Source organism: Salminus brasiliensis, chromosome 9 (genome assembly GCF_030463535.1).
Source record: "Salminus brasiliensis chromosome 9, fSalBra1.hap2, whole genome shotgun sequence".
Classification (NCBI taxonomy): Eukaryota; Metazoa; Chordata; class Actinopteri; order Characiformes; family Bryconidae; genus Salminus; species Salminus brasiliensis.
Window position 1 is genome coordinate 24,592,884 of NC_132886.1, and position 17,528 is coordinate 24,610,411.

Here is a 17,528-nt window from a genome sequence, read left to right on the forward strand (position 1 = left end):
TTTGCTCTTTCCATTGTCTGCTGCAAGTGTATGAAAATCAAGTGCAAATGCTGCTGCAGAACAGGTGCCTTGTTTAATTTTACACAGTTTTAAGCCCACCTCTTTTCTGGCTGCTGGGTGATCGAACACTGCTTTGAATTGATATCTTAAAACCTCATTGTTTACAATAAGAACCATAACCCATTCTATAATCCTACTTTTTAATAATGTCATAACTGAAATGTATTTTATCAGTCTTGGCCCAAACTTCTCAGTGTTATGGTTTATATACAATGTACACTGCATTAATAAGCTCTTACAGCTTTCTGGGAAGCCATTGTACCAGCATCGAGCCAGCATCAGACACCACAATGAAAGTGGAGGCAGGCAGAATAGTTGAAACTTCAACAGGATCAGATTGGCCATTATCCAATGCAGGTTGTTCACCAGACAGGAGAACGTTGCACACATACATTGACCGCTAACGCTTGTGGGAAATCCTTACTCCAGACCCGGTCCTTGGAGGAATCACTGTCTCCGTGTTTAGTTTGTTCTTTCTGCTTTCTATCACTTTCTAGCGCTTTTCCTCGTAACTGCTTTTAGATTGTGTTTACAGTCCACAGGTTTATTAAAAAAGCGGAGTACCCCACAACAACAACCTTATTTCGGTGCCTAAATCAGCTGAAAGCGGTAAGTTTGTATTTTGTATTTTATTATGGCTGTTTCTGGGCTTTTTGAGTGTGAGAAGTGTGGCATGTTTAGTCTAGACCCTTTTCCCACCGCTAGTGATAATGATAGTGTTTGCACTAAATGTGAGTTAGTTAGCTCTCTGGTGGAAAAGGTGGACCAGTTAGAGGTGTGCATCATGGGGTTACTGAAGGATAGAGAGCAAGAGTTGCCCCCCGTTGCCTCAGGGAGAGCTAGCACACCCCCCCACTCCCACTCCGGCGTTAGAGCCTCACAGCGGGGCGAATGGGTGACGTCTCGGCGGCATAGCCGGAAAGCTAAGGCTAATGCTAGCGCAAAGGCCGAAGCTAGCCCACCGGAACACCACGCCCCCCCCCCAACCCCCCCCCCCCCCCCCCCCCCCCCCCGATTCGCGTGTCAAACAGGTTTGCCCCGCTCAGCGAAACACCCGCTGAGGAGCCTGTTCACAGTACTCTGGTCATAGGAGACTCTATTGTTCGACACGTGAAGATAGCTCGTCCTTTAGGGGCTCCAGCAGTGACCGTTAGCTGTTTACCGGGAGCCAGAGCGCCGGACATTAGCGGCAACCTTAAGCGGCTAGCAAACAGGAGATATTCAAGGATAGTTATTCATGTAGGGGCCAATGATATCCGTCTGCGGCAGTCAGAAATAACTAAGGATAATATTAAAGAGGTGGTTAAACTGGCCCAGACCATGTCCGATGCCGTAATTTGCTCTGGTCCCATCCCAATGAGGCGCGGCGCTGAGTCCTACAGCCGACTCACAGCGCTGAACCGCTGGATGTCCAAGTGGTGTTCCGAAAATCATGTGGGCTTCATAGATAATTGGTTAAAGTTTGAGGGCAAGCCTGGTTTTTTAGGTAGGGATGGTGTCCACCCCACGCGGGAGGGTGCTGCCTTACTTTCGTGCAGCATAGCGCATAGTCTGCTAGTTAGTCGGCAGAGGAGTGTAAAAGGCTGCTGACAATCCAGAGCCGGGACCAGGCCGCAGACAGACAGGCTAAACCGACCGTCTGCGAGCTGCTTTGAGGCGTCACCCAGGTTTCACTGTATTGAGACTGTGTCTGTGGCCCGAATTAAACCCAAACGTAGAACATCTAGATCAGCTCGTTTTAATAATTTAATCAGTGTTAAAATCTCTCATTTCAACGATAACAGCAGCACCTCAGACCTAAAGCTTGGTCTACTTAACATTAGATCACTATCCTCAAAAGCAGTGATCGTGAATGAAATTATATGTGATCAGAAACTAGATGTTTTCTGCCTCACGAAACCTGGATTAGACCTGATCAATATATAGCTCTAAATGAAGCCACCCCCGCAGGCTATAAATATGTACATAGCCCTAGATTATCAGGCAGAGGAGGTGGAGTATGTATAATCTACCAGAATACACTAGAGATTATTCAAAAACACTGTAACACCTTCACTTCTTTTGAGCTTATCTACATTAATATATCAAATCCGACCACAAATAAAAATGTTTTCTCACTGATTAATATTTATAGGCCTCCAGGGCCCTACTCTGAATTTTTAAAAGAATTCAGTAATTTTTCTGCAGACTTGGCAGTGTGCAGTGACAAAGTTATAATAGTAGGAGATTTTAATATTCACTTTGAAAAAGCAGACGATCCATTAACAAAGGCGTTTGTATCAATTTTAGATTCTGTTGGCATTATACAAAACATAACTGGACCCACACATTACTGTAATCATACCCTAGATTTAGTCCTGACCCTGGGTGTTAGCATTGATCAGCTAAATATTCTACCTCAAAGCTCAGTGATATCAGATCATTATCTAATCTCCTTTGAGCTACATCTAAGGCAAAATGTAAATTCTTCTCCCCAACACTGCCTAAAACGCACAATAACACCAATGACAGCTGTACAGTTTACTAAAAATCTCCCACCCCTATCGACCTTAGCTTACACTCCGTCAGACCAAACGGAGCTCGTCAAATTAACAAACGATCTAGAGAATACCCTCCGATCAACCTTAGACAAAGTAGCACCGTTCAAAAATAAAATGATGAGGCAAAAAAGGCTTGCACCGTGGTACAGTGATCAAACTCGTACCTTAAAACAAACAGTGCGGAAACTAGAGCGTAAATGGCGGACGACCAAACTAGAGGTGTTCCACTCTGCATGGAAGGACAGCCTTAGTCAATATAGAAAGGCACTCATTAAAGCTCGCTCAGCGTATCTGGCCTCGCTGATCGAGAAAAACAAAAACAATCCCAGAGTTCTTTTTCATGAGATCTCTAAACTTACTAAAAGCCAGGCAGATACTCAACCCCAGATCCCAACATCTTTAACTAGTCATGTTTTTATGGACTATTTTAATAATAAAATAGAAAATATTAGACAACAAATCCAACCCTGCTTATTAAATCAAACATGGCCGTCACCCGATGTAGTTGCTTTAGAACAAAACTTAGTTGTAGAACAAAGGCTGGAAGCCTTATACCCACTTCCACAGCCAGAACTAGAAAAAATTATATCCTCAGCTAATTGTACAACATGTACACTCGACCCGATTCCCTCTAAATTGCTAAAAGAAATTCTCCCAATTATAATCGGAACTCTTTTAACAATTGTAAATTCATCCCTTAGCCTTGGGCATGTACCCCAAACCCTTAAAATAGCAGTTATAAAACCTTTAATCAAAAAACCAAATCTTGATCCTAGCGTATTATCTAATTATAGACCCATCTCAAACTTAACATTCGTATCTAAGATATTAGAAAAAGCTGTGGCCCAACAACTCTGCTTATACCTGAGTAAAAATGACATGTATGAGAAATTCCAGTCATTTAGACTCAATCACAGCACAGAGACAGCCCTAGTGAAGATTACGAATGATCTCCTTCTTGCCTCTGATCAAGGCTACGTATCTTTATTAGTCCTACTAGACCTTAGTGCAGCCTTTGATACAATAGATCATTCTATATTACTAGAAAGATTAGAGAAAATGGTTGGAATCACAGGGACAGCCCTATCATGGTTCCAATCATATCTAACGGGACGCTTCCAATTTGTAAAGATAAATGATTTATCTTCAAACTACGCAGAAGTAAGATATGGAGTTCCGCAAGGCTCAATTTTAGGACCACTATTATTTACATTATACATGTTACCACTGGGCTCAGTTATAAGCAGACATGGCGTTAATTTCCACTTCTATGCAGATGACACACAGCTCTATATATCAGCCAAACCTGACGATAAATTTAGATTACAGAAAATGGAGGACTGTGTAAAGGATATAAAACTCTGGATGTCACATAACTTCCTTCTCCTTAACAGTGACAAAACCGAAGTTCTCCTTTTAGGTCCAAAAGACTCTAGAAATAAACTATCAGACTTAATGTTAGACTTGGCAGATTCTCCCATCATTCCTGGTTTAGCAGCTAAAAATCTTGGCGTCACATTCGACTCAGATTTATCATTTGAGCAACATATAGCCAATATTAGTAGAACAGCCTTTATGCAGCTTAGGAACATCTCCAAACTAAGAAACTCCTTATCACTACAAGACGCAGAAAAGCTAGTACATGCTTTTATTACCTCAAGGCTAGATTACTGTAATGCATTACTGTCAGGTTGTTCCAGCAGGAACCTCGATAAACTTCAGCTGGTGCAAAATGCTACAGCCAGGGTCCTTACTAAAACTAGAAAATTTGACCATATCAGTCCAGTTCTATCAGCACTTCATTGGCTCCCAGTTAAATTCCGTATTGAATACAAAATTCTTTTATTAACATATAAAGCCCTACATGGCCTCGCTCCTGAGTACCTGCAGGATCTTATAGTATATTACGAACCATCAAGACTACTTAAATCTCAGGGTGCTGGCCTCTTACGCGTTCCCAAAATTCAGAAAACCTCAGCAGGGGGAAGAGCCTTTTCTTATAAAGCCCCCCAGCTCTGGAATAACCTTCCAGATAATGTTCGGGACTCAGACACAGTCTCAATCTTTAAATCTAAACTGAAAACTTATATGTTTAGTTTAGCTTTTGGTAATTAATGGTTCTTAGATAAGGGCTGCAGGTCCAGGGGTTCGTGGACCCAGGGAATTGTAGTACTCTGAGATGCTGGAGCTGTCGTCTCGCTGCTTACACGCGATCACTCAGGTTTGGATCAGATAGATGCTGGTGTTCTCAGGGTACGCCCGTGTCCGTGTTACCTTCTGGCTCTCTCCTTTTAATTATGCCGTGATAATCAGACCTGCCGGAGTCATCAGACATACCCAGATGCTGATGATCAACATTCTCTGCACTAAAATTCCTCTTAGAACTAACTTCTCTCTCTTTACCTTCCCCGAGTAAATGGCCACCCAGCCCGATCTGCAGGAAGATTGGCCGCTGAGGTCCCCTCTACCTGCATCTAACCAGCTGCCACCTACCAGTCCAGCCAGCGGGTCCCCCCCCAACCCGCCACCACCCATGGCTCACCCACCAGCCGCTGCTGCCTGTTTGGTGGCCGTGCTGAAACCTAGATGGACTCGTGCCTGTCTGACACTATTAATATCACAACTATTAACTTTCTGTTGTACCTGGTTTGGTAATTTTTATCATTAATGTTTAAAACAGTCTGGCCAGAGGAGGATGGGTCCCCCTTGTGAGTCTTGGTTCCTCCCAAGGTTTCTTCCTCCAGCTCTGAGGGAGTTTTTCCTTGCCACTGTCGCCGTTGGCTTGCTCACGGGGGTCTTTGACGCTTCATGTTGTTTCTTCTTTCTTCTCTGAATCTGTTCTTTATTAAGTAATAATTATGTAAAGCTGCTTTGTGACGACAACAGTTGTAAAAAGCGCTATACAAATAAATTTGACTTGACTTGACTTGACATTCACATGCACACATTAATGCACATAATTTTTATCTCCAACAAAATATCTGTCTACCTTTAGATTTGGTAAAATAATGAAAACCTTGTACTGTTGACATCCTGTGACCTCTTTCTGCAAGCAAATCACATTGCTGACTAGTAATATGGTTACCAGACTAATTATTTCACAATCTTTTTAAAGAGTTTACTCATGTGCTATAGGTTGCTTCTGTGACTGTGTAAGAGGAGCTTGCATCACAACAAACCACGTGAGAACGTTCTCTCCACTTATTAGACAAATCTATCTGGGGTGGAGCAAGAAAGTAAATACAGGAAGACAGTCCTATGTTCTGGATTAGAGCAAATTTCTGTGCTGTTTAATATGAAGCAACAGCATTGTTCATAGCTGTAGTTATTCCAGATTATCACCTGGCTATGGGAGCTCTCACCACAAACAAACAAACTGCTTAAGTGTTCATTGGGGGCAGAACCAAAATTACCTCTTTTCAGTAGTCTCATTGCAAAAGATTTGGTCCACAGCTGAGAACAATTACTTTATTCACACCTTCACAAACTAACCACACCATGAGTGAAAATAAATCCAACAGAGTCCACCAGACTGAAAGGTGCAGATAGAGGCTGTGATTACACACAGCTTTAGGAGCATTAGTACGGTCAGGATGATCACCACTTCACCTCATGCCCAAATCCTCAACTCATCCCAAAAGCCAAGCTCGGAACTGAATGGAGCACCGTCATTCCAGAGAAGTTCAATGCTAGGGTGCTTTATTCCCCATCCAGAGAGTCTTATTCTATAGGCAATACTTCTCGACAAGGACTGAACAAGCTGTGTGTGTACATTAGGCTGCTGAACAGAGAATAGAGGAGTGTAGCGGTCCACAGTCCACAAGCTCACTATTATCATACCTCCACCCCATAAAAACACCTGAAGTCACATCTATCCTGTGTCCTTTGTAAATAGTAATGTATATATTTTAGATTAAATCAAACCTGTACATTTAAACTGCTTTAAACCAGTGCAATATTGTGAATAGTGAGTATGTATAGTTTGTGGATAACATGTGTGTGCGTGCATGATATGTATATTGTGTGTATAGTGTATTTATGGTATAAATTAATATTTAGTATTTCTGTTTTGTAAACATTTGTGTTCTTTTTTGCTACTGTGAGGGATGATGCACCTGTGTAATGTGACATAACAATAAACATGATTTGATTTGCTTTGATTTAAATTCAGAATCACTCCAGCCAATTAACACCTTTTTAAGCCACACATCAGAGAAGAAGAGCATGTATTTATAAAAATATGGACCAGAGCGCTTCCCACAATACATGGTTGTAAGCAGGCAGTTGTGTTTAAGTTGTGAACAGTTTGTTGTAATCAATGGCGAAAAGGAAAAAAAAAAAAGAAAAAAGAAAATATTTTGAATTGGAAAAGGTTTAGATTGTACTTTAGACAATCTTTTAGATTGTTTGAGTACACCACCCCTGGTGTTTCCTTTTTAGTGGTGGAACAGTGGAAACACACTGGCCTCCCTTTACCAGGATTGGGAGTTCAAGCCCCGCCCCAGTGTCACCAAGCACCAATCTTGTATTGACTTAAGACATTCACCATCTGTTACAGGCACCATAAAATAATACCCTCAAAAAAGGTGGAGTGTTAATTATTAAATAAATTAACTGCACTTGAGCCCAAACCCCACACTGTAACAATGGTAACCTGAACATTTTGAGCCTTCATGTCATAACATCTGAAGTGATCTAGATACTGTAAAGTTATGTCCAAAACCCTTATGAAGTATTGACAGACACATGGGGCGCTGTAAATAGAACTGACCTCCCATTTCCTTTGAAAAATGCAGCCAATCACATCAGTTCACAACTTCAGAATCTCCAATCATGTGAGATATGAGGTTTCTGTTGGTCTTTTACCATAGACAGATGGCCAGTTCATTAGCCCTTAGTGTCTCACTTTCAGAAAAGGAACTATGATCACTATCTTTGTTGTTCTTTGTCTTTTTATATCTGGTGAGTCCCTCATTTAATTCATTATCTGTTGCATTTGCCTTTATGACAAACAATATAGTTATTAAAGTTGATTATTTATTACTATTATTGATTAATATTACACTTTGTTTCAGTAAAAACATCCGACATTGAAGTGCAAACAGTGAAGATTGGAGAAAATGTTACAATAAAATGTGACCAAAGTTTTGTCAAAGACAAACAGCATAATTTAGGTTGGTATAAGCAGAGTATTGGAAAGCTGCCTCAGCTTGTTGTGAGATTATTTGACTATAATTCAAAAGACAGATACAGTCGACCATTTCAACAGCGCTTTAGAGCCACTTGGAATAAAGAAGAGTTTAACCTCACTATTAATAAAACTGTGGAAGAAGATGCAGGAACATATTTCTGTGTGAGAGTGAAGGGTGATGTTATAGAGTTTGGATCTGGGACCCTTCTTCTTTTTTCTGGTAACAGTTATAGTCATTATAATATATATATATATATATATATATTGGTTTTCATACTCAATGCTTTTTCTGTTATTTGTTTGATTGTTTTTGTTCATTCTTGCTAGGTGAAAAGTCAGAGAAGCATACTCTGACTAAAGTTAAAGGTGGAGAATCTGTTACACTCCACTGTTCAGTACAATCTTTGAGCTGTTCAGAAAAACACACTGTGTACTGGCTTAGACATGACTCAGAAAAATCTCAACCAGCAATCATCTACACTCATGAAGACTCCAACAGTCAGTGTACGAGGAGTTCTGAGACTGGTTCTTCTACACAGAGCTGTGTCTATAAACTCCCCAAGAAGAACCTCAGCCCCTCTGATGCTGGAACTTACTACTGTGCTGTAGCGGCATGTGGAGAGATACTGTTTGGGAATGGAACTAATCTTAATACAGACGGTAAAAACTGTTGATTCAGTTTAACACTTCTTGCAGTGTTTGGGCTCTACTGTATGATATGTTTTACAGAGATTTGAACCACTGCTGATCAGTGATCCATTGTATGCTTTTTATAATTTCAGCCAATCTTAAATGGATTATTCCTGCCCTGGCAACCTTCAGTGTAATATCTGTTATTGTGATTGTGGTTCTGACTGTTATGCTTTATAAGAAGCAAAAGAAAGGTTGGTTGACATCACTGATATTATAAAAAAGCAACAGTAATTGTGTTTTTGTGATAGTATGTTTGTATAAAAAAATTCTTTATCAAAACAGTTATTTCAAATTTTCTTTTTCAAAGGTTCTTGCAGTGAGCCTCCGAGTCACACAAATAGGGTAAAATTAAAATCTGTTTTTTATTGAATATACTTTTTAAAATTGTAATTTATTTTAATATTTATAAATGATGCTATGTTGACAATGATTTGCAGTTTAGTAAATGAATATGAATGGATGAAAGGGTTTGTAATGGTTCTTGTTCTCTGTCAGGCTGAAGACACAGATGCCTTGAATTATGCAGCTCTGAATTTCACAAAGAAACCTCCTTCATCCAGACAATCCAGAGCCCAGGAAAGTCAAGACATATATTCACAAGTTAAAGTGCGATAGCTAATGGGAAATTACCTTTTAACTTTTTTAATCTTGCGTGGCAGTTTATTGTCATTCACAGAGACTTAATGTTAACTGCAAAGTTGTTTTCTTCTGTTATTTAGTCTGTTAGCAAATAAAAAGAAATATTAATTGCAATTTTCAAAATCTTTGCTCATGAATAATGCATGTGCCCTGTTTTTATATTGTCAGCATGATTTTTCTTAATTTATGAAAAGTATTTTGTATGCAAAAGATAATTACATTGATTTTGTAACAAGAATCTATTATATTGCTAGCGTTTGTAATCTACAATAATATATTATTGTATTATATAATATTTTAATTTCACTTGTTTTTATGCTTGTTGTGTTCTTTAATTTAACTTTTCCAATATATGTACTTATATTACTCATCAATATATTACAAAATCATACAGTCTGAACTTCTAACATGGGAATTGATTTTGTCCCTTATTGATTTTACACTTTTTACACAAAATGCTGCAGCCAGGGTTCCTTACCAAAACTAGAACATTTCTACTGATATATAAATTTCTACACAGCCTCACTTCTGCAAGACCTCATTTCCTATTATAAACCATTACATTTACTTAGGTCACTGCATGCTGGCTTCTTTCTAATTCCCAGAATTCAGATGTCAACAGCAGACTCTTTCTTGTGAAGTCCCACAGGAATAACCTTCCAGATAATGATATATGATTCCAGATAATGATCCCAGATAATAAACTTAGTTTTAGTTCACGTCACTCTACACCATCTACTACTATTATTATTATTATTATTATTATTATTATATACTATTATTATTCTTATGTTATTTATGTTATATTATATCATATTTTCTCAGTTGCTGATATAAGTTGTTATGTGGTGGTACAGGGACTTTTTATCAAAACACGATTTTTGTAGCTGTAGTGTTTCAGTTTTGACCAGAGGAGGACGGATTGCAAGCCTTGGTTCCTCCCAAGATTTCTTCCTATAGCTTTGAGGAAGTTGTCCTTGCCTCTGTAGCCTTTGCTTAGCTCATCAGGGGTAATAATGTTAATGTTTTATGATTTTTTTATCTCTTGTCCCATTATTGAATTCCTGTAAAGCTGCTTTAATTTAAATTGAATTAAATGTAAGACACTGCAGAGAACTGAGTCGTACAACTATTAGTTATCCTACCTTCATCACATGCAGCTATTTTTGTTTTGTGTGCTTTATTTGTGGTTTGCATGCATATTCTAGCACTTAGCAAAAGGGGAGGGAAGAAATGGGCAGTGGGGCCTGGGTGTTCAGGTCTACAATAGTCTGTTTCACTTGTTGCTGGTGACAGCCCTGGTTTTCCATAACTTGTACCGCAAAAATCAATTGCAGACTTTTGTACTGTAAAGATAATCTTTACAACACATGCTTCGGAGATGCTGAGGCATATATAATCTCTAGACAAATACATACACTATATTGCCAAAGGTATTCGCTCTGCCTTCACACACACTTTAACTTGAGTGACATCACATTTTTAATCCAAAGGGTTAAATATGATGTCGGGCCAACATTTGCAGCTATAACGGCTTCAACTCTTCTGGCAATGGTTTACACAAAGTTTATATGTGTTAACAGGAATTTTTGACCATTCTTTCAGAAGCACAATTGTGAGGTCAGATGCTGGACGAGAAGGTCTGGTTTGCACTCTAATTCATCCCAAAGGTGTTGTATTGTGTTGAGGTCAGGGGCAGGCCAGTCAAGTTCTTCTACACCAAACTCGCTCATCAAGTCTTTATGGATTTTGCTTTGTGCACTGGTGTGCAGTCATGTTGGAACAGAAAGGGGCCATCTTGGTTGCATGAAAGTGACCAAAATCTCTTGGCACTAAGAATTTCTTTCACTGAAACTAAGAAAACTGAAAAACAACCCCACACCATAATCCCCCCTCCACCAAACTTTACACGTCTACAATGCAGTCAGATGAGTACCATTATCCTGGCCACTTGAGCTAAACTAAAGGCCTGGAAGTCTGTAGGGATTTACTCAGAAAGTTAGCGACCTCTTTGCACAATGTGCCTCAGAATCTGCTGACCCTGCTCTCCTTTTACGTGGCCTACCACTTCATGGCTGTCATTTCCAATTGCTTTCACTTTGTTATAATACCACTGACAGTTGACTGTGGAATATTTAGTAGCAAGAACATTTCATGACTGGACTTGTTGTACAGGTGGCATCCTATCACGTCATCTCACTAGAATTTACTGAGCTCCTGAGAGCAAACCTTTTTCTTTCACAAACATTTGTTGAATCAGTCTGCAGGCCGAATTTCTTGGTTTTACACACTTGGTTTTGTGGCCATGGAATTGATTGGAACATCTGAATTCAATGATTTGGATGGGTGAGGGAATAAAGTAATTTATATAGTGTATTTTCTATGACAACATTTTAATGTAAAAATCTAAACAAATTCAGAAAACTGAATGAAATGTTAATCCACATAATCTTTGAAATTCAACATTTCATTGTGAGTGAAAACCTTTAGTGAGACAGTTTTTTCAACTTGTAATAAGGGGTGGATAAACCCTACATTTCAAAAGAGGGGTGGATAAGCTGGGCCAAGTCAAAACCAGACTGAGGCAAAAGCAAAGGCAAAGGAATAAGGGAGTGTCAAAACAAGCAGACAAGTAAAAATCCGCAAACAATATAAAAAATGAAAACGGACAGCCAAGAAGAGTCAAAGTGGATTAAAATACAAGAAGACTAACCAGTGTTTGAGATTAGATCTATAATCTGACCAACATACAGCTAATATTACTAGAACAGCTTTTCTACATCTTTGGAATTTTGTCAAACTATATATGCTTTAATTACCTTGAGGCTAGACTATTGTAATGCAGTATGTCATGGCCATGGCTGAGGCAGGAGACAGAAGCGGACGTACGTGCAGGTGATTTATTTGTACAGATGTAACACATGAAAACAAGGCAAGACAGGATACAAAGAAACAAGAACAAGGGGACAACTCCTCATGAAGTATTCTTACTTTACAACATTATCCTACCTTCCTGACATGCAGCTCTTTTTGTTCTGTGTGCTTCATTTGTGGTTTGCATACATATTCTCATATTGAGGACAGTGGGGCCTGGGTGCAGGTCTGCAATGGTCTGTTTCACTTGTTGCTGGTGACGGCCCCGGTTTTCCATAACTCATACTTCAAATATCAATTGTAGACTTTTGTACTGTAAACAACAATTCAAAACTATTCAATTCCAAATGGCAAAGACCAAAATCTCAGTTGATAATTTATAAAGTCAACAATAATAGCAATAGTAAACAGTACTCAACAAAGCCATACATGTTTCTCTTCACTGTTCAATGTGTCAATGTGTTTTGTCAATTTTGTCAGATGACAGAAACAACCTGGCCGTGTAGTAGTTCAGACAAAGTGGAGGTACGTGAAGAGGCAAGGTCATAGGTAAAGTCGAATAATGACTTAATGATATGTTGGTAGCAAGATTCAGTATTGTGACAAATGTTAGGGTTGATGATGTACAATGACTCATTAATGTGTGTTTGAAATAGGAGCTTTAAATAGTCACATGTTGTCTCTGGCATGTGTCAATGTGTTATTTTATCAGGTGACAGAGAGGGTGTGACTGTGTTGACAACCATATATAATCTATAAATAAAGGCTCTAGATGTCATTGCGATCAGAAATCTATCATAAATGCAAAAAACTGTGCTTTCTGGGTCACTTCTGTGGACTTTAATGTTTTAAACAATGTCAAAATCAAGCCTACGCCCCTGTGTATAAATATGCTCTGTGGTTAAAGCACTGGGTTGTTGGTTACAGGATTATGGATTTGATACCTGGTCTTGCTAAACTGCCCGTGAGCAAAACTCTTAAACACCTCTTAAACACTATGCTCCAGGGGCGTAGTACAATGGCTGACTCTGTGTTCCGACCCCAGTGGGAGGTACACTACATGTCCAAATATTTGTGGACACCTCTTCTAATGAATGCATTCAGCTACTTTACTTTACTTTGCACCCATTGCTGACAAAGATGGGACTTGTGTGGTCCCTGTGGAGAAGTACTGCCAATAGAACAGAACTCTCTGGCACCGATAAACATAAATGTATTGGCCCCATGCCTAATTCCAGACGTGGGCTAGCATTGAGCTGTGGAGCAGTGGAATTGTGATCTCCTGAATGAAGATGCTACATCCAATACTTTTGGGATGAGTTGCGGAGATTGAGGTTACCTGGCCAGGTACTTTAACAAAAGCAGGATAAAATCTCTTTTAATAACCTTGATTTCAGAAGAAACTATGAATAAGCAAGGATCCCAATACATTTGTCCATGTTGTGTATTGCAGTGGAATATTAATTTCTGTGTTCAAGAGAAATGTGATTAAAATAGTGTAAACAGGATGTAAGTGTGCACTCTCAAGCTTTATTTTTTTGTGCATGTGTCATTTCCTGGTATTTCTGCACGTGCATGCTTCTCTCTGGAATCTTAGTGCAAAGTTTAAATAATGAGGCTCCTAATCTCTAAACCTCAGTATATTCAATATCAGTTTCCTACTTTTAATAGTGAAGATGTTTCCATTAACTGTAACTCTCATTCTGAGAACACCACTGACCAAATGGAACTAAATTCAGAATCACTCCAGCCACTGAACCTCAAATCACATTAGACATTTTCCAGCTACACATCAAAGAACAAGAGCATGTATTTATAAAATATGAACCAGAGGGCTTCCCACAATACAGATGGTAACCTGTACACTGTGAGCCTTCAAAAAACCCTGAAAGAACCCAAAAGTTCCATCTCCAGGACCCTCAAGAAGTATTGGCACATTCAAGTAGATATGTGGGGTACTGTAAATGAACCTGTCATTTCCTCAAAATAATCCTACCAATCATATCAGTTCACAACTTCAGAATGTCCAATCATGTCAGACGTGAGGTTTCTGTTATTCTTTTGCTACAGACAGATACAGTCCAGTTCATTAGACATTATCGTCTCAGTTTCACAACAGGAACAATGATTGCCATCTTTGCCGCTTTTTGTCTTTTTATATCTGGTGAGTCCCTCATTTAATTAAGATCTGTTTCATTTGCTGATATGACAAACAATACAGTTATTGATGTGAATTATGTTAGTCATTTATTTATTTTCATTCTGTTTCAGTGAAAACATCCAACATTGAAGTGCAAACAGTGAAGATTGGAGAAAATGTTACAATAAAATGTGACCAAAGTTTTGTCAAAGACAAACAGTATAATTTAGGTTGGTATAAGCAGAGTATTGGAAAGCTGCCTCAGCTTGTTGTGAGATTATTTGAAAATAATTCAAAAAACAGATACAGTCGACCATTTCAACAGCGCTTTAGAGCCACTTGGAATGAAGAAGAGTTTAACCTCACCATTAATAAAACTCTGGAAGAAGATGCAGGAACATATTTCTGTGTGAGAGTGAAAGGTGATGTTATAGAGTTTGGATCTGGGACCCTTCTTCTTTTTCCTGGTAACAGTTCTAGTATATTTATATGATCCATTATCTATTATTAAATTCAAACAAAAAATAATATTGAATCTTGGCTTTCATAACACTCTTTTAATAATCATTGTTAAAGGTGAAAAGTCAGAGAAGCATACACTGACTGAAATAGATGTGAAAGGTGGAGAGTCTGTTACACTGCACTGTTCAGTACAATCTTTGAGTTGTTCAAAAGAACACACTGTGTACTGGCTCAGACACGACTCATCCACTCATCCAGCATTCATCTACACTCATGGAGACTCCAACAGTCAGTGTATGAGGAGTTCTGAGACTGGTTCTTCTACACAGAGCTGTGTCTATAAACTCCCCAAGAGGAACCTCAGCCCCTCTGATGCTGGAACTTACTACTGTGCTGTAGCTGCATGTGGAGAGATACTGTTTGGGAACGGAACTAAAATCCTTGTAGAAGGTAGGACTTCTGATATAGAGCTTCTTTCAGTGTTTGATATCTTGTTTGATATGATATATTTTACTGCATATCAGTGATGCATTGTTTTTTTATCATTTCAGCTAAGATAATGGATAGTAAATTGTGGGTTGTTTCTGCCTTGGCAACATTCAGTGTAATATCTGTAATTGTGATTGTGGTACTGGCTGTTCTTCTTCTTCTTAAGAAGCAACAGAAAGGTTGGTTATGACTATTCATGTTGTGAAAAAAATATAAAAACTGTTTGTTCCTTTTTGTAATAGAGCATTTAGATAATAAATCTTCATGAAGACATGAACAGTTATTCCCACTTTCATTTTCTAAGGTTCTTTCAATGAGCATCTGAGTCACACAAATCAGGTAAAATGAAATTTGTTTCTAATTGTCACAAAAAATATATATATTTTTTCCAATATAGTAATGCCATGCTGACACTGACTTGCAGTTTGTAATGGTTTGTAATGGTTCTTGTTCTGCGTCAGGCTGAAGACACAGACGCCTTGAACTACGCAGCTCTGAATTTCACTAAGAAACCTCCTCCCTCCAAAGCATCCAGAGTTAAAGAAAGTCAAGACATTTATTCACAGGTCAAAGTGCGATAGCTAATGTGAAATAAATAGTATTTGAATTATTTTATATAGCTTGTTTGTTCATTTAGCTAATCAGAAATATATAAATATATATATAATTTCACGTTAAATTTCATGTTCAGTTTGGCATTTTATCAAAATGTATCTCATTTCAGGGATTGATTTATTCTATTGAACAGTGTTTATCTGGTTTTAATGTCTAATTATTCATGTAAAATGGTTCCAATAATTTTGAATCAATAATCTATTCTTTTTATTGTATTTGTATTCTACAGATCCCTTTACTCTCCATATACATAAATTTTATATACTTTACATATTATCATAACTGTTTTTATGTGTTTCTGTGTTCTTTGCTGTGTTTTATTATTCTAAATATGCTTTAACAATATATATACTCATCAGTATATAATAAAATTATACAGTCTGAACTTAAGAGGTGTTCATATGGTTTATTCTAACTGGACAAAAGTGTACCAAGGTGTATATATATGTATACGTCCAACTTGAAGGTTTCTGTTGAGGGCACAGTTACTTTTCACTTTTTCATTATGATTACTTTATGCTTGTTCAAGCAATGCCACAGTTAACTTCAAATGTAATAAAAGTTTTGTTAGGTATGAGAGGTTCCTTTAGAATTGTCTTGATCTTTTCTTGACTACATTTCTGGTAAAAAACTGTAAGCTGGAACTGTTTATCTATCTTATCGTAGTCTCCCCCTGCCTTGTGAACACCAGTGTCTTTCATCAGTGTGTTGGGTTGAGGAGTTTGAGAATTTATAAAACTTGGACATGATTCATCTGACAGTTTTAAATAATAATTGAAGACATGCTTTAGCCCTGATTGCTAATCAAGGCCATTAACTTTGTCAAAAAAGAAATGTGCCTTTGCAACACAAGAGATGCAAGACAAGAGATGCAAAAACCTGCAAAAAACATCCACACTGACTAGCATCATGCTGAGTAATGGGAAGGGGAGGGTCTGTCCAATATTGGACTTGCCAAATAGCACATCATCATATAGCAGATTACATAAAATTAAAGTGAGTATATTTTGTTTTTCAAAAATGTAGGACACTGGGCACCGGACACACAGGCTAAGGGGCTTCAGGTAGGCCTAAGTTACAAAATCATGGCATTGTGTATGTGTGAAGGTGGGAGGAAATTAAATACTTCTAAAAACATGAATCAATGTTATTGAACATTTAATATGCAAACATTTACTTATTTATTAAGACTTACATATAGTCTTAATAGTGTACATGGCCAAATAATCTTTCTTTTTAAATTATGTGTCTCGCAAGTAAAATAAATATTTAAAAAAACAATGCTTTATTGTTACCACCTTTTTCCTAACATGTATTTGTTAGGCCAATTAAAAACTAATAAAAAATGCAGTCACTTACCATAAATCACCTGCTATTTCACTAGACGCTTATCAGTTCGACAGGCCCAGTGCTTTTAGATTTTCCAGAATATATGTTCTGCTTTGTTCCACCATCATTTTTTCTGTAACTGATTTGTGTAGTTTTGTGTAGTGGCTGTGGTGGGAAGCAGTTAGATCAATGGTTGCATGTAGATGCAATGTCATATAGTCCAGTCATGCTAATGAGATGGTGGGGCATTTTGAAAACTGTAACAAATCCACGTGAAAAGTGAAATCATGGACAAAAGAGAATGTATGGTCACAGTAAATGGACACATGGATAGTGCCATAAACATAAAGGCAGGTTTAAAAACTATTCAACACTTAGCTGGTGTAGAAGGCCATCAACATTAGTCTGTTTACCTTAAAGACTCTAGACTGATTGTTTTTCCTGGTGTAACTGTAATGCTATTTACTATAGGGTTTTTATTTTGTGTGTGTGGCAT

The 17,528-nt window shown here is 38.2% G+C and overlaps 2 protein-coding genes across 2 annotated transcripts; both read left to right on the forward strand.

Annotated features, from left to right (window-relative positions):
• Positions 1-7,522: 7,522 nt before the first annotated feature.
• On the forward strand, positions 7,523-9,151 carry LOC140561656 (uncharacterized). Its single transcript, XM_072686886.1, has 6 exons — positions 7,523-7,562; positions 7,676-8,011; positions 8,119-8,451; positions 8,574-8,675; positions 8,792-8,826; positions 8,980-9,151. The coding sequence occupies exons 1-6, from the start codon at positions 7,523-7,525 to the stop codon at positions 9,097-9,099; spliced, it is 966 nt and encodes a 321-aa protein (XP_072542987.1). The 3' UTR covers positions 9,100-9,151.
• A 5,266-nt stretch (positions 9,152-14,417) lies between these two features.
• LOC140562752 (uncharacterized) lies at positions 14,418-15,707 on the forward strand (the record flags this gene model as incomplete). Its single annotated transcript, XM_072688612.1, has 5 exons — positions 14,418-14,604; positions 14,714-15,049; positions 15,151-15,267; positions 15,393-15,427; positions 15,550-15,707. Coding segments are annotated over 5 exons (795 nt in total), but the record flags the coding sequence as incomplete, so codon positions are not given.
• Between the last annotated feature and the right edge of the window lie 1,821 nt (positions 15,708-17,528).